Genomic DNA, 22,288 nt, shown 5'->3' with positions numbered 1-22,288 from the left:
TGTGAATTTGGTTAGCAGAAGTAAATACATCCTCTGGAGTCCTTTTAGATATATGCTTACAACGTCAAATTTCTAAATTATAAAGCTGAGGATCAGACACTAAGATGTAGATCCAGGTGCCCTAAGCGGACTCAGCTGTGTATGCCAGCCTATCTTTTATCCAGGAAATACCCTACGAACTTTACTGCATGTGCCTTCAAACTGCAACAGACTACGTATAATCTAGCATCAGCATACCCTGTTATCATACTCATTATCATCTTCCTCATTATAAGATAACCATTTTTATGGGGAAACAGGAAGACTCGGGGCCCCAAAGCTGCCAATATGTCTCAACTGACTTGCGGCCAAGTCTAGGTAAGCAGCATTTGGTCTGGGTACTTATCCATACTCCACAATTCAAGACTGAAGGCATCTATGCTGTTCCAATTGTTCTCCTTCCCACCTGAAAGTAATTTTATTTCTTTGGTGCTAAAACCAACATCACTTACAGGTGCATAACATTGGGTAAGTTATTTAAATGTCTGTATTTGAGTTTATTTGTAAAATACTCCCATTCCTATTTTCATGTCATCCTTATATTTTTTTTGTGTTGCTTTAAGGGATTCTCAGTTATCTAGTTTCTCTAATTCAAGAAAAATTACATATAATTGTCCTGCACAGTGACTGGCACATAGCAGCACTTAGAATTAGCTTTTCCACACCCTTTTCATGAATGTCACAATTTTCCAAAATAATCATAGTGAATACTACCCCAAGTATTCATTTATAGGCATTTGTCTTCCATATCTTGATGTTATATAAAAGAGCCTGAGTAACTGGTTTACACAGAAGCATCCACAGAAAAATTTGTTATGTTGGATAACAAAAGCGAGTTATGTTTCATCAATCCAAACATTTTGAAAAGTATCAAAAGGACAATCTGTTAAAAAATTATTACATGGTAAAAGGGCTCAAGCCAACGTAGCTAGAGTAAAATGAAATAATCATTTTTAAGGAGAGCCACTTTTCACAGTTCAATGAAGTAGCATTAATTTCGGAAACTTGTTACTAAACAATGTCAGTCAGATTCCTGGATGTGGGAATAAATTCAAAGTATTACTAGCCTGTTCAAAATACTGAAATCTTCTCAAACAGAAATCAAGCACACGACATATTTCTGACATACAATGGAGCTTGGCAATGAGGGCCATAATACCAGTTTGAACAGCAAGCATCTAAGTTAGTTTTGTTTCTAAGAATGAAGCTGTTGAAATAAACTCTATAGGTCTGTGGATGGGATGAGAAGACAGAAATAGAAAAGAAGCATAACTCAAATATCAAATAATTTTCATTGTGAAGCTATATATAGATACAAGAAATACTTTAAAGGCAGTAACTAGCAGATTTTAAATACAGCTGAAGCACTTAAAATATAAGGTTGATATTAAAATATGTGGGGTTCTGGCAGAAGTGCTCAGAAAACGCTGCTAAACTCAGCTCACAAAGCTTCTTTGTAGGCTGTACATCCTGTGCACTAAGAATATAATACTCCATTCATTTCAAACATTAGCTACACTTGTAATGCAAAAACAGTATGAAACTAATCTACTGTTAAGTCCCCCAAAGCGACAAAAAAACATTTAACGATGAAATGAAAATGGCAACTCACTGAGTTGTATAAGAGTTATTGGAGAATTTAACAAGATGAAAAGGAAAAGAAAATAGAGCAGTGAAGCCATTGATTCTAATTTTCTTCATCACTGAATTCCAAAATAAAATGAACACACTACCTTTTGAGAAAATCATCTATCCAACTGTTTCTACTTTTTCACAAAAATATTAAGTCAGCTTTCTCAATAAAACACAATGTTTTTCAGGGGGGAAGGGAGGGTATAGCTCAGTAGTAGAGTACATGCTTAGCATGCACCAGGTCCTGGGTTCAATCTCCAGTACCTCCCTTAAAATGCGACTTTCTGATCAAGATGGCAGAGTGGTAGGACCATGAGCCCGCCTCTCCTCGCAACTACAACAAAACCACAACTGACTGCTAATCAGTCATCAAAGAAATGACTGGAACCTAGCAAAAAAGATCTTCTTCAACTGGAAATCAAAAGATGGAACCGCAGCAAGATGGCAGGAAGGGCATGCTCACGATATAATCAGGCCCCATACCGCCTGAGTAGGGGACCCACAAGCTGAAGGATAATTAAGTAGCAGAGGGTCTCCTACAGGAGTGAGAGTTCTAAGCCCCATGTCAGGCTCCCCAGACCACGGTTCTGGCATTCGGAGTGAGACAGGAGGGAAGTGGGCAGGGCACAGCCATTCAAGGAATGACAGCAATTAACACCAAAATGGTGGAAGATTCAACTCCCAGTAGGCCTTGTGGATTAAGATGGCGGGAGGTTTGACTTCTAGCAGAACTTGAGCTTCATATATGCTCACTGTAACACATTAGCATGATTAAAAACATGCCCACAGGCGACATGACAGTCCCAAGGCTAACTGCAAAAGGTCAAAGAGTGGGCGGTGGCCCAGTTCCTAGGAATCCCAGCCCCCTCCCCAGGGCAGTTGGAATAGTCCTCCCACTTGTGTGAAGATACCATGCCCATAAAAACTAACAACCCTGCGCCTTGAAGATGCCTCTCTCACTCCCTACTCTTTGGATATGGCCCGCACTCTGTCTATGGAGTGTGCATCAGCTTTTTCTTTAACCTGAGCACCCAACCGCCACACCTCGTGGTCTTTCTCTTGCTTTACACTCTATGCAGTTTGTATCTCTCTAAATAAATCTACATTTACTCAGCTGTGGCTCGCTCTTGAATTCTCTCCTGTGCAAAGCCAGGACCCACACCTGGCGCGGCATGTCCCAGGGGCTCCACCAAGACCTGGGACATGGCCCTCCTCATGCCCCACATCCATTTTTCCTGCATCAGGAGGAGGAGGAGACCCCAAGACATCTGGTTCTGAAGCAGTGGGGCTTAGCTCCAGGAGCCCCAAGGGGACTAGGGGAAACAGACTTCATTCTCATGGGAAGTGTATACAGAATCTTGCATGTGCCGGGTCCAAGGGGAGGCAGTGATTTCATAGGAACCTGGGCCAGGCCTGCTGCTGGTTTTGGAAGGTCTCCTGGGGATGTAGAGGACGGCTGCAGCTCACTCAGGGGAGATAAAAGCTGGTGGTGGACATTCTGGGAGTGTTCATATAAATGAGCTTTCCTGGAGGCTGGCATCTTGATTGGATCATTAGCACCAAGACCTAGCCCCACCCAACAGCCTGTAGGGAAGCCTCAGGCCAAACAACATATGAGTTGGGAACACAACTCCATACATCAGCAGATCTCCTGAGCCACAAATGCCACAGGCCCTAACTGCCAGAGGTCCATGACCAAGCTTCACCCAGCAGTGGGCAGGCACCAGCTCCTCCTGAGTTGGAAAATATAAAGAATACCCAAACAGAGTTGAAGAATAAAATCACTGAAATCAATGACACACTAGAACTAAGAACAGCCTAAATGAGTCAGAAGAATGCATCAATGAGCTAGAAGGCAGATTAGTGGAAATCACTACTGCAGAACAGAAAAAAGAAAAAAGAATGAAAAGAAATGACAATAGTTTAAGAGAATTCTGGGACAACATGAAGCACATTAATATTTGCATTATAGAGGTCTCAGAGAGAGAAGAGAGAAAGGACTTAAGAAAACTTTTTAAGCAACAATAACCCAAAACTTCCGCAACTTGGGAAAGGAAACAGTTACCCAAGTCCTGGAAGCACAAGAGAGTTCCACACAGGATCAACCCAAAGAGGAACATACTCATGAACATAGTCATCAAATTGACAAAAATTAAGGATAAGGAGAAAATACTAAAATCAGCAAGAGAAAAGCAACAAATCTCCTAATAATGGGTTAGCAGGTTATGACTGTATATATTTTTGGCCTAAAATGTCCCTCAACTTAGTTAAGTGTAAAATACATTGAACTCATCACAGTCTTCTAATTGTTGAAAAGGCCACTGCTCCAGATCTAATTTTTCACTAGGTAAAATTTTAAGTAAAAATCCAAATTTTAGAAAGCTACAACCTGGAAGACATTTTAGACACTTCTTTTTTGCAAGCCTGACTGATTTGGGGGAAGGTTTCTTCAACTCTCTTTCTAGTATGTAAAAATATCATCTTCATCTTATGTTCCTACGTGTAAAAAATACGATTTTATTTTCATAGGGAAAACGCACAGCTTGTAAAACTACAACTTAAAAAACCCCATTTTGCATTTTCTCTCAATCTACTCGTAAATGTTCATACTGTTTTTCATAATTACTGCAATCTCAGCAAAACATCTTCACCAAAAAAGATGGGGGAGTAAGCGTAAGGTCAAGAATTAAGATAGCAAAAGGAATAATAGTCTAATAGTCTTAGAGTTGGGAGATTCAGCTGACTGAGAGACCTCAGGAATGTCATTTCACACCCTAATTCTCTTTCCTCATCCAATTATCAGGCACACAGAATAAAAAACTGACATAATTTTCTTTCTATTCTAATAGTCTATGAATTCTACCCAGCCCAAGGCCAGGGTTTTTGATTTACATAATAACTCCTTCTGTATAGTGATTTACAGTTCACATGTAGATTAGCTAACATGATGCTAGCAGCCATTATTAGTATAGACCCCACCCTCCACCCCCTACTCCTTCAGGACAAGAACAACAGATATTAGAGATTCAGGTGAAGAATAAATATATTATGGAATAGCTATGTATAAAATGTTTACAGAAAAAAATGCAATTACAAATATGAGCATACAATAAAAACTATCACAACTAAACAGATTTGAAGGAAAGAAAAGCAAATGTAACTTCTAAAAATAAGAAATATAACTGTTGAAATTAAAGGCCAATGGATGGATTATATAGCAGATCAGAAGTGAACTGGATGAGCTATTCACAAAATTTATTAAGACTGCAGCGAGATAAAATGGAAAATGTAAGTAAGAGACATAGAGGACAGAATGAGAAGGTCTATCATTTGTTTGACTGGAACCCCAGAAAAATAGAAATAATGGGAGAAATGTAAATTAAAAAAAAAATGAAGGCCTAATTTTTTTTCAGAAATGAGCTCACAGATCTAGGAACAAATGAAAATAAATCCCATCCAGGAACTAAAAACTACAGACCACTAAATCAAAGATCTCTTAATCTTCAAAGAAGTCAAAAAGAAAGGACTGACTGCTGAAGATGGGAACAGTTAGAATGAAAGCAGAATTCTCAGAAATAACAATGAAAGTGAAAACAAACAATGGAATTACATCATCTGAGTGTGTGCCCAACAAAATAAAGACATTAATAGTAAGCAATAAATCAGAGTTTACCACCCAATCTGCTAAAAAAGAAACTTCTAAAGAATATTCTATAAGAAGAAAGCAATAATCCCCCAAATTGGATGAGATATGCAAAATGTAGAAAAATGGTAAATATAAAGGCAAATTTTTAAAAGTTTGTATAAAATAATGAGTCTAGTTTGTGATCATTTTTAAAAGAACTGAAATTTGGACAATGGTATATAAATCAGGAAGAGAGAGATTAGAGCTAACGTGTTCTAAAGTTGGTGAGTATCAAAATAGTACTTCTTGGAAACAAGTCTAAATATGTGAATAATCAAAATAAACATAAACAGATTAAACTCATCCCTTTAAAAACTGGCTGCAAATTATATTTTTTAAAAATCCACATTTTTAAAAATAAGGAGGGAGAGGGTATAGCTCAAGTGGTAGAGTACAAGCTTAGCATACACAAGGTTCTGGGTTCAATCCCCAGTACCTCCTCTAAAAACAAATAAACCTTATCACCTCCCTCCACAAATAAATTAAATAAAATTATTTTTAAAAAACATATAAAAAATAAGGATATAGAAAGGTTAAAAATAAGACAAAAGTCATCATTAGGAACAGAGAACATAATAATAAAAGGTTCAACTCACCAAAAAAAACTGTAAGAATTCTAAATCTGAATGCACCTAGTAGAATATAGCATCAAAATTTATAACATTAAAATAGATAAAAATACACAGAGCTAGATCCAACATTTTACTGGGCGATTTCACAGAACGACTGTTAATTACTGGCATCTCAAGCAAATAAAAAACATAATCAAGTAAAATAGTAGATTTAACAATAAAATTAGTAACTAAAATGTAGGAAGGGATATGTATAAGATTCAGCATCTAACAAAGAATACAGATTTTTTCATAAGCCACTTATGATCAAGTCAAGAAATAACTAACAAATTCCAAACAATGGGTATCATAGACCACATTTTCAACCAGAAATTATGTCAAATTTTAGCAACAAAAATATAAGATTTGCACATATTTAGAAGTTAATGTACACAGTTCTAACTAACTCGGGTCAAAATGAGAGAAAAGTGAAAAATGCTCAGAACTACTAGAACTATTAAGTGAATTTAGCAAGGTCACAGGATAAAAAGTCAAAACCAACACTCTCTATTATATACCTGGAATAAACAGAAAGTTAAATTTTTAAAAATTTCATTTACAGTAGCATCTGAAAACATGAAATACTTACAGGTAAGTTTGACAAAATATGTACAAGACCTATTCTAAAAAAATTTTTTTAAAGAAATCATAGATGACCTAAATAAATGGGGAAATATATATCATGCTCATCATTTGGAAGGTTCAATACTGTTATTATGTCAATTTCCCTCAATCTGATGTATAGGTTTAATGCAATCTCAATCAAAACTCAAGCAAAATGTCAAATGGATTCAAATTTATATGGAAATGCAAAGAATTTAGAATAGATGAAACAATTTAGACAAAGAATAAAGTTGGAAGACTTGCACTAATCGATTTCAAGACTTCCTTTACTATAAAGCTACAGTGTGGTTTTGGCAAAGGGATAGATACCATTCAACGGAACAGAACAGAGAATACAGGAAAGACCCACATATATAAGGTCAATTAACTTTCAACAAAAGTGCAAAGCAATTTAATGGTGAAAGGGAAGTCTTCAACAAATGGTGCTAAAATAACTGCATGTTCTTTTGAAAAATGAACATTGTCTCTTATCTCTCATATTCAACAACTGATTTGAAACAGACATAGACCTAAATGTACGAACTAAAACTATAAAGCTTCTAGGGAAAAAAAAAAAAAAAAAACAACCAGGAAAAATCTTGGCAATCTTGGGGCAGACAAATATTTCTCAGGATTTAAAAAGAATCATAAAAATATTTATAAACTGAACTTCATCAAGTTTAAAAACTTGTTCTTTGAAACATTGTTAAAAAAAGGTAAGCCATGGAACAAGAGAAAAAACTTGCACTACATGTATATGACAAAGTTCTTGTATCCAGAGTATAGCTGTCTCTCTCTATGGATATGTTATATTAATAATGAAAGTTGTATAGATATGGAGATAGACAAATGAATCAAGAAACAGAAAAAGGGACCTCTCAAAAGATTCTTCTGTACTTGGAACTCTATGTGACAGAGATGGCAAGACAGATCAGTGGGGAAAGAAGAGACTATTCAAACTGGTTATCCATAAAAGAAAAGAAAATATGGATCCTACTTTGAGCCGTGCACAAAATTCAATTCCAAATGGATTAAAGATTTAAAAGTCAAGAAGCAAAAGTTTTAGAAGAAAACAAACAGCGTTCTGCCTTGGGGTAGGGAAGGATTTCTTGAGACACACAAAGGAGCTATTCATAAAGGAAAAGACTGATAAATTGGACAGTATTGTAATTAAAACTTAAATTCATCACAAGATTCCTTAAATGAGAAGATAAACCAGAGAAACATATAAGTAAAAAGGACTATAAGGCAGACTACATCAAGAATTTAAAATGTTAAGAAAAAGAGAAACAACCTTATAAAACTAACAGGCAAAAGACATGAGGAGATATTTCATAGCAGAGGATCTACCTGACCTCAATGGCAATCAAAAAATATAAATCAAGATCATAATGAGGTATCATTTGTATCCATAATCTTTTGCTGTGTAACAACTTAGCTCCAAAACTTAGTGACTTTAAAAAATCATTTAAAATTTCTCATGATTTTGTGAGTTAGGCTGGGCAGTTCTGGTCTCACCTGGCTTGGCTCTCGTGCTAGACAGGACTAAGCTGAGATGCCTTGTCTTTGTTCCACCTGGTCCTCTTTGACCCAGTAGGTTAGCCTGAGCTTTTTCCACACAGTGGGCTCCGGGTTCCAAAGAGCAGTAAGAGAAGTCAGGCTTTTCAAGACTCTCCTTGGTCACACTTGCTGATGCCCCTTTGGCCAAAACAAGTCACACAGCCAAGTACAGAGTCTAGGGGTGGAATAACAGACTCTAGAAGTAAAATCACATTGCAGAGGGGTATGTATACAATGACGAGATGAATTTGTGACCATTTTATAATCCAACAATCAATTTTATAATTCACTACATCATTCTTTACATGCTTTCTTTTCCTTTGGCAAAAATTAGGAAGGATGGTAATAGCAAAGTTTGGGAAATAGCTTATAAAGTTGAATACTGGTATACCCTTGCTAGCAATTCTGTGCCTAGGTATATAGCCAAAAGAACCTCTTGCATATGTGAAGAGCTGATGTGTACAATAATGTTTTTAGCCACACTGGTCTTAACAGCAAAATCTATAAACAACTCAAATGTCCACTGTCAGGAAGTCAAATAAATAAAGTTATAGTTACACAATGGAATATTATACAGCTATGAAAACGAATTTTTTCATTTACTCATTTAACAAATATTTACTAAGTATATACTACTTGCCAGGCATAGTTTGAGATGCTAGAGACACAGCAGTGAACACAAAGAAATTCAAACATGTATCAGACAGTAGTAAGTGCTACAAGTGAAAAATAAAGCAGTTTGGTGTGTGTGTTTATGTGTTTGTGCACAATATTGAACAGGGTGGATAGAGAAGCTTTCTCTGAGAATCTGACATTAGAAAAGGAACATGAAAAATATGGGGAAGAGCACTATAGTGAAAGAGAAAAAAAGACGTGCAAAGACTTTGAGGCAGGAATCTGCCTGGCATGTTTTAACTACCAATAGTTATTAAGGTTACTGATAAATTCAAATATTCAAATTCCTAAAAAGCATAGTTCTATAGATACAGAGATTCTAGAGATCTCTCTGATTATTTAATAAAAATTAAAGAAAATTCCTCTGCCCCACAAAAGCAGTACTAAAATCTCCTCTAAATAGACCTTAAAAACTCAATAAAGAGTGAAAGAAACTTGCATATTCTCTTGATTAAATGCTTTTGAACGTGGTGACCTAAAAGTTACTGGAAGGAACCAGTCTTAATGATGAGGTTAGAAGTGGCTAATCAGATTAACCAATACTACTTTACTGAATTTATCCCGTTCTGTAGACCAGTGGGCAGCATTTGACAGAGCCTAACATTTCTTTTCTTTTTTTTTAATTGGAGGTACTGGGGATTGAACCCAGGACCTCATGCATGCTCAGCACATGCTCTACCAGTGAGCTATACCCACCCCCTGAACATTTCTTAACGAGGTCTGAATAAGCTGACTTTCGTATGCTTTAAAATATTAAAGAAAAAAAGTGAAAAAAACCTCGCTCCCCTCTGTCATCTAATACTCTCCCTGCAAGGGGTGACCACTTTTACTAGTTTTGTGTATCTGATCATTCTTTCTTCAAACATTCCTTAGTCACCGTTACCAGTTCTCTGTTTTACCTGACCTGGGCCCTCTGCTCTTCCCTGCCTCCCCAAGTGACTTATGTGGCTCCACAGTTTAAAATACTACTCTGAATTTGTACTTCTGGTCCTGACCTCTAGATGTGTATACCAAATAGCAGCACTTGGATAATTAATTTCTAAGCATCTCAAATTTAACATGTACTTTCTTTTCCTTCCCTAGCCCCCTTCTTGTAACAAACCTGGTCCTTCTCAAAACTACCCTCTTCCAGTACTTGGTACAACCATCCACCCAGTTACTAAATGCAGAAGCACAGTCATCCTTGACTCTTCTCATTTCCTTACTCCTCACATCTAACCCAGGACCAAGTCCTATTCCAGATATATTTAGTATCCACTCACTGCTCTCCCCTTTTTTGCCACCACTCTGGTCCAGGCCATTTTCATCTCTCACTTGCACTACTCCAATGGACTCCTAACCTCTCTCCATTTCTACTCTTGTTCCCTTCAATTCATCCTTCACAAATGAGCAAGAGTAAACTTCTTATAAATCATATTACTCTCCTATTTCAAACTGTAGAATGATTTCCTATTATACTCAAAATCAAATCCAAATTCATTTGCATGGACTGCAAAGCTCTATGTAACCTGGACTATGGCTGTTTCCTACATCATCTCATGTTCCATATTCTAGGTGTACTGTGCTAGAGTCTTAAACAGGCACATATCCGCACTAACTCTCTCAGACCCTTGCCTGTTTCCTTCATAACATTTATTACACAGTGTTTAGTCTTTCATTTTTTGTATTTTTTTCCTCTATCAGGCTCCTAACTAAAATATCTATTGGTCTTTGTTTCCCACTGTTCTCCCCAGAACCTGGTAAAAGGCTTAAGACACAAGATGTTTGTTCACTGACTGGATGAATGAACAGATAGACAAGGCGATAGATATCACTGCAAAATGATCTTCTCTTGCAAAGAAAGTAAGTGCTAGAAGACATCATTAAACATCAAATCTCCAAGCTGCAATTCTCAAATTCTGTGTTGTGGCCTAACAAATATAACGTAAACTGTTAATAATAACACAAAAAGGTTGAGGTAATGGCCTACAAAAAGGACACATTTGGTAAAGAATCCTGCATATGTTGTAAAATATTTCCAAAATGAAATATATATATATATATATATTTATTTACTGAAACTATATTAATAATGAGCAAATAATAATCAAGTAAAAAGAGACACAAAGATATGCTTTCAAAAGAGGGTTGAGAAAGTTTTTAGCAACTGCTTGGTAGGCCACAAGATAATGATGATGTAACAATCATGGTTAACTATATGCCAGGCACTGTTCTAAATGCTTTACTTAAATGTATTCATTCACCCCTAACAATAAAGGCATGTACTGACTTCAACATCTAGGAAGAAACTGAGATAGCAAGAAATTAAATAACTAGCCCAAGGGTTGCACAGCAGTAAATTTGGAATTGGAACCAAGGAAATCTAAATTCATAGCTCAGGCTCTTAACGCTATCTACCTAGTCCTTCCAGGAAAATCTATAAAGACTCAGATTATTATTAATGAACCTCAAGAACAAGAGAAAAAACCACAATAACCTACTGAAAAGATTGTATTTCTAGAATATTGACAAACTCTTCACAATTAGACCAGCTGGGATAGGATTACTCAATGGACTGCCCTTGCTTAATTTAAAAATGCCTCAAACTTTAAGTATCACCTTTTATCTGACACAGAAAGTACATCTTGTTCAAATTTCCAAAACCTTTCAGGAACCTATTATTTTGAAATGAGTTTTACTTAAGGGATTAACATGATACATAATAGCAGTTAAGTAAACTCCATACAAAGTTGCTTTCTTAGACAAAAAAGGAGTTTCTTGAAGCAATAAATACTTTAAAAGCTTACTGCCCAAAATATTTGCAAATCTGAGAACAGATTAACTAACACAACAACAAGCAAGTTATCAATTTCAGTTTCAGTTCATCCAATCCGTTCCTGAGGTTACACAGAATTCTCTAATCTGGACTTTATTTCTATACCAAAGAGAGAGAAACACCAACAACGAGCACTTTTAGGCAAAACAACAGTAATAATAAACACCTGGCACTATAATCTCCAAGAAAGGGAAGAGACTAAACAAGTTTTTTGAAATCAGTGGAAGCAAAAGGATTCCCAACAAGACAAAAAAAATAACTCTTTTACAGTGGCTATTTATCCAGAATGAAATAATTATATGAAAATTACAAACAGCTTGGGGAAATTTTTTTTATCAGAAGCAAAGAAATAACACAGCTTTCTTTTCATCAACAACACTCACTCAGTGGAGCCATGTGTTGCAAAGATCCTGTCTTTTCCACTTGCTAGAAAGAAGACACCTTGATACCTGATAGTAATGAAGCATAAACGCAGAGTAACTGTTCTGAATAGAACTAATTTTTTTCTTTCCTTATTCCATTCCACTGCAAATCCTGCCAAGCATAGTTTTTGTTTTCCTAGAATTCATACAACTAAATCAGCTAAAAAGGGAAAAATACGTACACACATATAGATCCCTTTAATACATAAGAAACCATTTTCATGCAAATCAGGAAGTATTACCAAACCAAATAAAGATACCCAGAGACAACCTAAGCAGAAAGAAAGAACACTTGGGACCTCATTTCCAGTTCAGGTTCTGGCACTACCTAAGCCATATGACTTCAGGCAAGCCAATTACTGTTTCTGGGCCCTAATTTTCTCCTCTGTTAAATAAGAAGAATCTATGTGTTCACAGAGGGGGCTTCTAATTTTAAATACTGCTTTCAGAAGAATGACAAAGTTTCTTAATATAAGCAAGTATATACATAAATAGGGCTTTAGTTAACTACAGGTAAGCTCCCAAAACTTCAACTCCCTCTGCACTTGGAAATTCTTGAGTGACAATACACGATGGCCAAAGAGATCAAATTTAAACTCCAGATGCAAAACTATACTCATTTTCCAGCCACCTACTTATTAACCAAGGTGACTAATTCAATTGATTACAGTTTCAAACTACTCCTGGCTAGCTTTTATTGTGTTCAAAAGTAGGACAAAGATCATCTCAGAAAAGTGTGTGATAATATTTTCCGATCAATAACACATTTAGTATTAAACAAAATCAAATTTTGAAATGATGCAAAGTAACAGTATTCTGCACTGATATATTTCCTGCTTTCAGCGTACAATGACAATATCACCATATTTTCATTTATGTAGTGATTTCATATTTACTATCTTACTTATTCATTGTGCAGTCTTATGAAGTGAGCAATACTTTTATCAACACAATCCAGATCAGCTGAGAAAATTAGGTAACTTGTCAACATACACTCAGTGCTGACAAGTGTTGGAGCCCAGACTTCAATTCAGGTCTTCTGATTTAAAGTTAAATGATCTTTGCAATCATAAAAAGTGGTAATCAAGTCAAAGGCAGGAAGAAGTTGGAAAGTGAGAAAATCTGGATAATTGGTCCCTAGATAACTGAACTGAATAAAAAGAATATAAGACCAAGTTTGGCAGTTATAAAGTCGAGAAATAAATTTATCAGATGTTAAAACTAATAATTCTAATTTATATAATTCCACATCTCAAAAAATTCTGTCACTTCATTTCAAAGACAAACGTGAAAAAAATTTCTAAGTCAAAAATAATATGTAAATTAAAGTAGCTATAAGGCATTAAATTGCTAAAAGGCATTAAACCATTTATCAAAGAATTTCAGACACTTGGTTATTCTGGAACATGAATCACAGGAATTAAACTGTATTAACGAAGCAGGATATATATCTCAAAGGGAAAAAATGCTTCAGTGTTTTAAAATAATATAGACAAAGAAGTAAAATATAAAAGATTTCTTCTGTAGAGTCATTTCACACCTATACAAATCAGCCACATTTGTCTGGGTGAGTACCACCACCTCTTCCAAAGGTCAATAAAAATGTAATCCAGAATGCATAAAATGTTGCCTAGTAGATAAGTTTCTTACTATCATCATTTATGCTAAGAATACACAACAAAAATCAGAGCTGATGATAATACAATTAATAGGTAGTAGCAGTCAGAACATTAAATTTTCTATCATTACATTAGAAATACTTGTACAAACTTCTCCGAAGGATCAGTGCAATGTGCCTACAAAACTTCTGAAGAGCCCCAAAAGATAATGGAAAGGTATCAAAGTTAGGAAAAGGAGCTATGTTATCAAGACAGGAAAACAGTGCCAGAGCCTATGTATTATGAGATTTCTGCAGGAATTTGCAGAAAAACAAAAGGTAATAGTGTAAAACTTAGGTCATAAATCTTAGCAGCGTGACACTGGGTCACATATGGCTTCTTGGAAGTTTAGAGATTAAGACAACCTTCACGTTTTATTGCAAATGTCTCCACTGTAATGAAATAAAAAGGTCACTGGGTCAGGGGTTTGGAAAAGGCAGAGAACGCTATTCTTCATGAAAATAGTGGGGGATAATCTTCAGGTCATCTGCAAGAGATCTACGGAGCCAAGGCCCCATTCCCTTGGTCACCAACGTTTTAGGTGGCACTTGAACCTCTGAATTCTGTTTAGAAATGGATGCGTTAGTGTTTGGGGAGAGCAACTGACAGACCCTGAGAAACAGCTTGGTCATCAGCAGGGAAGATCTTTCTCCATTTATTCCAAGGTCCTAGACACCCGAGGAGGAAGAGGAGACGGGTACTCTACAGAAGCTTAGAACGCTTTGCAAGTCCGCGGCGATGAGAGGCTGGGAGTCCAGTGCATGGGTTCAATGTGCCGGTAGCCAACCACCGGGAGGCGTCCCAAAATAACCTGGCTCCTGCCAGACTGAGACAGTCAGCAGCGCCCTAAAACACTGCTTGAAGTCGAAATCACGGTGCCCCAGATCTGCACCGTCTAACTGAGAGCGCTTCAGAAGAAGCCAAGCTCTGAGGATAGTCTCGCGCGTCCGTCCCCAAATCCCCGCGCTCGCTTACCTACCCCTCTGACTCCAGCTTCTCCGGATCTCCGGATCCTGGAAGCGGCTTCCGACCCACTCTCACACCCGCCGCTGGGCTCCGGCCAACCGGAACTCGCCTTCGTCACTTCCGGTCCGTTTCCCCCGCCCCACCCTGGGAGACTGCCTCCAAAAGAGAAGCGTTCCCCTCTCCTTTTGGCCACCTCCGCTGATTGTCGCGGGATTTCAGCTCGGGTCTAGGTTAGGGACCTGTGGGCGGGGCGAAAGGAAGAATGACTGTTCTCTTCGCGGTTCTTGATCCGGAACTTGTTGTCTAAGAGACCCCGGAAGAGGTAACTCGCACGGAAGAAGCGTGTTCGCCGCCCAGAAGTGAAGAACGCGAAGTCGCGGGTGAAACGGAGGAGAGGTACTGTAGGTAGGTCGGTCCCTCAGGGGGCGAAGGAGAAGGATGTTATTCTCCGTTCTCTCCCGTTCTCTCCCCAGTTGAAATGCTTCTTCCCATCTCATTCTTTATCCACCCCCTCGCCCTCCTCCAACCTTTCATCTCCTTTATAAACGGTCTTCCGCCCAGTGGCCGCTGGAGCCACTGTTCTGGTTCGGCCAGTCTTTTGGAAGGAACCAAGCTGCTGGGGAGGGGAAGGACCCAGAATTTCTAGTTTCCAGGCAACGCCTCCATAGGCAGTATCGATGCACTCGCCCCAAAAGTCAGAAGATACCGAGTAGGCCTCACGCTCTGATGAGTATTAGTTGAATACCCACAGCGCATCAAGTTGTTGAGTCCTACGAGGAGAGAAAAGATCTCTAAGAATATGATCCAAAAATTTGACCTCCTGTGTTACACAGATACAATGTCTAGAGAAGTATTTACTCCTTCAAATTGTACCCCAGGAACTGTACTGGACGTTGAGAATATGATCTACAGTGGTTATGTATAATTGCTACAGCGACTCTGAAAAGTAAATAAGGTGACCGGGGGATGGTAAAGACTTAAGAGACAGGTTTCATTGAACTGCAGCTTCATGGGTGAAGAGGATGTTTGCGTGTTTAAGTGAAATTGCTGTTTGGAAATACATAGTAATTTGGTGTGGCTGAATAGTACAGTATGTGACAGGAAAGTAGGTTAGAAGGGTAAAGTGGATCAAAACCAAATTGTGTAGTGCTTTGAATTTGTGCTAAGGGACCCAACGAACGAGTCCACTTGCCTGATGGGTAGCAAAGGCAATAATACTGACAACCCGAGTTGTGGTGAAGGAAAGGAGTGTTTGTTGTGGGGCCCTGCCCCAAGCAAGGGAGTGGGCGATAAGCCTCATTTCCACTCCAGTTTGGTCTTGGAGTTAGTTTTGTTGGATGGTTGGTTGGTTGGTTGGTTGGTTTTTTTTAAGAACAGAGAGGCTTAGATTAATCATCTCTTGACATTTCTGTGACACTTTTTAATTCAGGAGTCAGGATATCTCTGGTTTATGATTTTCCCGGCCAGGTGGTCCCTGGCTCAAGAGTCTGTTAGTTCATCTTGCCCTGGCGAAACAACCCGAGCTTGTATGTTAATGATGATATCTACAACAGCAGTTTTAGTCATTGACTCTGGTTGATTAGTGTTGAATTAGTGCAAGATTGAGATCACAGCAGACAAGAAAGGGAATAAAGTTTTGACTAATGAAACTAATTATAAACCCAATAAGAGGACTCAGTTTTAGGGGAACTCAGTTTCGTCATACCTTACGCATTTATCCAGTGATTTTTGAGCAGAGAAGTTACAGGATGAGATTTGTGCTTTAGAAGTGCAATTAATTACAATGTCAGATGAACTAGGGTGACCTAAAGCACAAGTGAACCAAATGTGGAAAGATTACAGGAAGTCTGAGAGGGAAGGGAAAATACTGAGTTCAGTTTAGGACACAGTTCAGGCTACTTCATATTCATCTAAGTGATGAAATACAGCAGAAGCTGGAAGTTCAGGCGTGGAGCCTGGGAGAGGCTTTAGGATTCCTCAGCATATGATGGTTCAGGAATAGATGAGATTGTTCATCTGACAAACTATTGTCTGTCTCCTCCTACTAGAATGTTAGCTCCATGAATATTGGGACTTTGTTTTGTTCAGTGCTTTATCTCCAGGATCCAGAACAGTGCACAGTAGGCCCTCAGTAGATACTGATTGATTGATAGAATGGAAAGAGATTATATAGACCAGCCCTGTCCAGTAGAACTTTCTGCCATGAAAGTCATGGAAATGTTCTCTGTCTCACTGACTGATGGAACAGCACCTAGCCACTTTTAAGTTGTTGAGCTATTGAGCACTTGAAATGTGGCTAAGTGCAACAGAATAACTGAATTTTAAAGTTTGGCCGTAATTAATTTAAGTTTAAATAACAACATTTGGCTAATGGTTGCTACATAGGACGACATACGTACAGACTGAGGGCTAAAGTTTAAGCTTGGGTGATAGATAAATCAGGGGCAAACAGAGGATGTATAGCCAGAGAAAGACTATGGAAAAAAGCTGTCAGAAAGGTAGGATGATAATAGGGTGAAAATTGGGTTAAGGAATTCAAGGGAAGAAAGTTAAGGAAAAGTTACCAATGAGTGGTGCCAAAAACTAAAGAGACCTCATTTGGCAGTTGGCTAGTTTCTGATTCCTTAGGAATTTCAGTTGAGTGAGGAAGGGAGGCAGGTAACTGAAGAAGTTTAAAGGAAAAGTGAGACAGTGATTTAAGGGTCAAAGAGGATTCAGGAAGTTTTTTTTTTTTTTTTTTAAGGTTGGAAAACGCCAAGGGGCAATAGCCAGTGAAACAAGATTAATGGGTGGAGGGTGGTTCTAGAGGTAATGGGATCAGGAGCATTTGTGAAAGGGGTTTAATCTGGCAGAGGAATTGGAAGGCACCAAGAGGAGGGTTTCATAGGACCTGTTTGTTTTGCTTGGGATTATCAATGAGACTAAGAGTAGTTATTTTACCTTAGTCTCAAACACTGGGTTTACTGATACATAAGTTTACTGGTTTATAAGAGATACACAGAGAAGGGGACAGGCTGAAACACCTTTTAGAGGAGTTAGATGATAATCAGATCAAGCTGATAGGAGATTAGAACGTCCTAAGGATCAAAGAGTGTCTTAGAATGCTCTGAACTTCTGGAAATATGTTGCTCACCACATTGTCCTGGTATTCTTGCCTCCGTTATCTGTAAAAGTTGGGCTTTAACGAAGGTAGCTTCAGAAAGAACTCCAACTAGAGAAAGGGGTGCATAAACTAAAAATGCAGAGGGGTTTTTGGTAGGTGTTTCAGAAAGTATCTGAATAGTAAAGGATTCTAATGGACTCCAAGGAAGGGGCAGTAGCTACAGGTTTTATAAGATTAAGTAGCAGTTTCAGGGAAATTAGTTTTGTTGAGGAGAGGGCAAGGTTTGAATTTGAGATTGCAAGTGTGTGGGATGTTGGGTTGTTTCACTTGTTTATTAACTGTACTTTGACCTAGATCTAGCCTTATAAAGCAAGATACATAGCACAGCAGTAATGTGTTAATTGTACTTTTATAATTTGGACACAAACTTATATAGACATTTTCTTTTTCTTCAGATAGAGTGTAATTTATCATTTTCTAACAATTACTGAAGGTCTGTTGGCCCAGTTTCTCTCATAATCCTCCTAATCCGTGTAGATCTGGAGACAGCCGTGACTTATATGAAAATCTATTTGCAAAGGCATTGGAGATTTTGTTTCTGAATTAGAGACTTGACTCATAGGCACTTAGAGCAGTGGTTCTCACCCTACCAGACCCAACACATTCTTTCTTTCAGAAACATTAATATAATGTCCTAATTTTAACTTAAATAAGTACAAAAAGGGAATTTATGATAACATATGTATTTCTACAAATGCTGTCTATCCATGCAGATTATGTACTGCACGATTCCAAGGGCACTACTTATAAGCACTAGAAACATGGTGTCCTCATGTATCTCAATGTATAAATGCTTAGATACTGTTCTGCTAGAAGAAGCTGATGGTTGTTGTGCCTATACATGTAAGTATGAATCCAACAGACTCAAATGTAGACTGATATAGGTGTTTTTTGTTGATGATTCAAATATGAGCAGCTCTGCTGGGGTGACAGGAATTTCTAAAATGAAAAAGGATAATCTTCCTTTGTTTTCTATGATAGTTATACTACTGGTAAATTCAGTGTGCGTTAAAACCACGAAAAAAAAACCTTTGTGTTCATACACAAAATGAAGTCGGGTTCTAGTTTTAGGTATAGTAGTTTTTCGCCTACAGTCATGTCCAGTGAGACAGATTTTCACTTGTGCGGCTTTTAACATTCCACGCCAAGGTCTAGTAAATGTCAGCGGTGCACCTCACTCCGGGCCCATTGCTGTGACAACCAGGAACTTCTCTAAGGGATTGGTACCATCCCTGTTGAGAACTGCTGCATTATGAAGACACAATAAGCACTATATTCCCGAAGAGGGTGAGTTAGTTACTCTTGGTTTCTTTATATCTATATCCTTTAGGCATCTTGGTAAAACTGAACATTTCCTTTCTCCAAAAGACTTAGGGAAGACTGAGGAACAGAGCTTTGTTGTGTCCAAGAAAGAGAGATGTACTCCTCACAGAGATTCAAAATGACCTAAACTGCTTTATCTGTATTCTTGAATCTTTTCTGATACATAGGGGAGAAAAAAAATCAATACATGCCTCAGACCCAAAACATATTTTGCCTTTTTTCTGGATGAACTAAAATATTGCTGCTTATATATTGTGTGTTTTATCTGATAAGCCTCTAACTTTCCACTGCTAGATAGTGGTAACTTTTTTCTTTTCCTTTAAGATGATCTCCAAATCCTTGGTTATGGAGTATTTGGCTCATCCTGGTGCACTCAGTTTGGCTGCTGGAGTTGCTTGTGGCATGTGCCTGGGCTGGGGCCTCCGAGCACGCTTTGGGATGACCCCCAGGAGCTCAGCGAGTGAGACAGACACCGACACTGGAACTGAAGCAAGCATCTTAGGAGAGAGTGGGGAGTACAAAATGATTCTTGTGGTTCGAAGTGACTTAAAGATGGGAAAAGGGAAGGTGGCTGCCCAGTGCTCTCATGCTGCTGTTTCTGCCTACAAGCAAATTCAAAGGAGAAACCCCGAATTACTCCAACAGTGGGAATACTGTGGCCAGCCCAAAGTGGTGGTCAAAGCCCCTGATGAAGAAACTCTGGTTGAATTATTGACCCATGCAAAAATGCTGGGACTGACTGTAAGTTTAATCCAAGATGCTGGACGTACTCAGATTGCACCAGGCTCTCGAACTGTTTTAGGAATTGGACCAGGACCGGTAGACCTAATTGACAAGGTCACTGGTCACCTAAAACTTTACTAGGTGGAATTTTGTATAATGATGGTCATCCCACCACCACAAGTGTTTGAAACTGTCACAGTCTAACAATAAAAGCTGAATTTCTTCCCTCAACTTAAGTATTCTTGAGATGAAAATCCATTCCTGTGTTCTTCTATCATGTACTTGGCAAAATTACACAGACATCTTGGGCTAAAAAAAAAAAAAAAATTGGTTAATAAATAGTCTTGATGGTTCAAGTGATGGGTACTGAAATAAGTACTTAAGGTGAAACAGGTCACGATAAAACTGGATTACGAGGTGGGAAACAGCATTTCCTTTGTGTGGTTAGGTCCCTTTGTGTGTTAATAGCTCTTCTTCCCCAAGATCGTGGTGCTGTCCCCCTGGAGAATCAGGGGTTCGAGGGCATTCCCATTGGAAGCAAACTGCAGTTTGTTTCTCCTGCTCTCAGTTTTTGGATGACTGCCTACTTGCTTTACTAAATAGATCATTGTTAGACACCCACAAGCTTTAGAATCTAACTTTGTGGACTTCTTTTTGTTTTAAAGTTGAGGTTTTTCTAGCATTGAAACCTGTGCAGTGTTTCATGTTCATTTCCCTCACCTACATTAGTCCGTTTCTCAGCCCTTTGTTCTACATGTTTAGTTCCCCTCTTTCCTAACAATGCAGGCATTGACACTTGTGAAGTGACTTGTATGGTTGCTGAAGGTGGTAATGGGCCCATTAAAAATTTATGGTAATTAATTTGACACAGCATTGTAAAATGACTATAACTCAATTAAAAATGTTTAAAAAATAAATAAGGAATTAAACAAATTTATGGTAATTGTGAAGTAAACTTAGCTTATCACCCCAACATCCCACTATTTCTTTACCTAGAACTTAAGGAACTGGATGGTTCAATTATTTAAGGGCACCTTATTTTTTTGTTTGTTTATATATTTAGCATGACAGAATTCCAATAATTTCTGTTACAACAGCTGCCCAGAATAGGAAGGTCCCAGCTCCCAAGAGCCACATAGCTTCCTGATCTCTTTGCAAAAAGCCATTTTTCCTGAAAGCCTTCTTTTAGGGGATCCTGACACTATTTCTGAATTCAGTGTATCACAAAGAACAGTGATTGTCAGGGAGAATTCTGGTAACAGACGCATGTTAAGTGACTGCAACTCTCCATGGTTAACTTAAACAATGAGCATTTGTTAGCAGTTAACATCAACATAAGCAGCAAAATATTACAACTTCAAGGTCTAAGGTCAGTGGAGTCTGGGCAGAGCACTGAAGACTACTGCAGCCAGCCTTAAAGGTTCTAATATTTGTTCAGTTTTATGGTTTCCACTGGCATCTGACAGCACAGAAGAAATTGCAACTGTGAGTGATGCCACAGTAGCAACTGTTTCTAAATAGAATGTTTATACTGGATTGGAAAGTGATGCAACAGCAAGTAACAGCTGAAGACAGTGCAATCCTAAATGTATGATTCTGGCTCAGGTAATTTCTGAGGCTTGCCCCAGAGACTGATGGTTACAGGTCCAAAGACAATGCATTCCCAACAGGATGGTCCGCTGTGTGCAGCTGATAGAAGTAATTGCAATAAATCTTGGCATATCGACTAGGATGATTTGTATACAAATTCTGGTAATTATGGAAACAGGCTTGTTTTCTAGCTCACTTGTTCTTTAGTATTTATTTTATAGGGTTCATAATCTTATTTTATGGTCTCAAAGACCCTTTCAGGGGATCAAAACTCATAATCCTAAGACATTATTTTTCTTTTTCAATGTTTCGACATTTACAGTGACGATAAAAAAAGCAATGGTGGGTAAAACTGCTGGCACCTTTCACAAATCAAGGCAGGGGCACCTACCTGTACAAGTAGTCATTGTAGTTTTCCACTGCCCTACACTTAACTGTTAAAAAAAAGTTTCATTTGTGTACTTGATGAAGCAGTACAAAAAATTACTAAATCTGACCCTAAACTATGTCTTAATACTCAAATTTTTCTAGTGCACATCGACATATTACTGTTATCTTGAGGAAAAAGACTTGTGAGACTGAGTCCTGAGCAAACTAGCTGCTTTTATCATGGAACATTTTTACTTACAGGAACAACTGACAAAAACCTAGTTATCCAGACTTGGATGTTTGGCAGCTATAACTACAAAAAGTTCACTTTTATAGCTTCAGAGTCCACATTTCAACTAACCACAAGTATCTGAAAGGCTATTAAAATACTCCTTCCTTTTCCTAATTACATATCTGCATGAGGCCAGATCTTTTTCATATACCTCAAAATGTT

At 38.0% G+C, this 22,288-nt stretch overlaps 2 protein-coding genes across 5 annotated transcripts in view; one reads left to right on the top strand and one right to left on the bottom strand.

Moving 5' to 3' along the window:
* Positions 1-14,883, bottom strand: part of VMP1 (vacuole membrane protein 1) — a 105,756-nt gene extending 90,873 nt beyond the window's left edge. The window contains exon 1 of one of the 3 annotated variants that reach the window (XM_010990439.3): positions 14,676-14,883. The gene's annotated coding sequence lies outside the window, so the exon portion shown is untranslated. Of the gene's footprint in view, positions 1-8,088; positions 8,371-14,675 lie in introns of those variants that run through there. The other 2 variants (XM_010990440.3, XM_010990441.3) reach the window with 2 other exon arrangements.
* Positions 14,884-14,934: 51 nt separating this feature from the next.
* PTRH2 (peptidyl-tRNA hydrolase 2) lies at positions 14,935-20,106 on the top strand. 2 transcript variants are annotated; one of them, XM_010990442.3, is made up of 2 exons: positions 14,935-15,071; positions 19,477-20,106. In XM_010990442.3, the coding sequence occupies exon 2, from the start codon at positions 19,477-19,479 to the stop codon at positions 20,014-20,016; it is 540 nt and encodes a 179-aa protein (XP_010988744.1). In that variant the 5' UTR covers positions 14,935-15,071; the 3' UTR covers positions 20,017-20,106. The 2 variants fall into 2 exon arrangements, with proteins under 2 accessions (XP_010988744.1, XP_031323893.1); XM_031468033.2 differs by having other exon boundaries at positions 14,942-15,062.
* The last annotated feature ends 2,182 nt before the right edge of the window (positions 20,107-22,288 follow it).

The sequence above is a fragment of the Camelus dromedarius genome, chromosome 16 (genome assembly GCF_036321535.1).
Source record: "Camelus dromedarius isolate mCamDro1 chromosome 16, mCamDro1.pat, whole genome shotgun sequence".
In the NCBI taxonomy this organism is placed as follows: Eukaryota; Metazoa; Chordata; class Mammalia; order Artiodactyla; family Camelidae; genus Camelus; species Camelus dromedarius.
The sequence above is the reverse complement of the archived record's forward strand: the minus strand, read 5'-3'. Positions and strand labels throughout refer to the sequence as shown.

Excerpts from the sequence above, each read along its gene's own strand:
- PTRH2 (XM_010990442.3), top strand. The coding sequence starts at position 19,477 with ATGATCTCCAAATCCTTGGTTATGGAGTATTTGGCTCATCCTGGTGCA.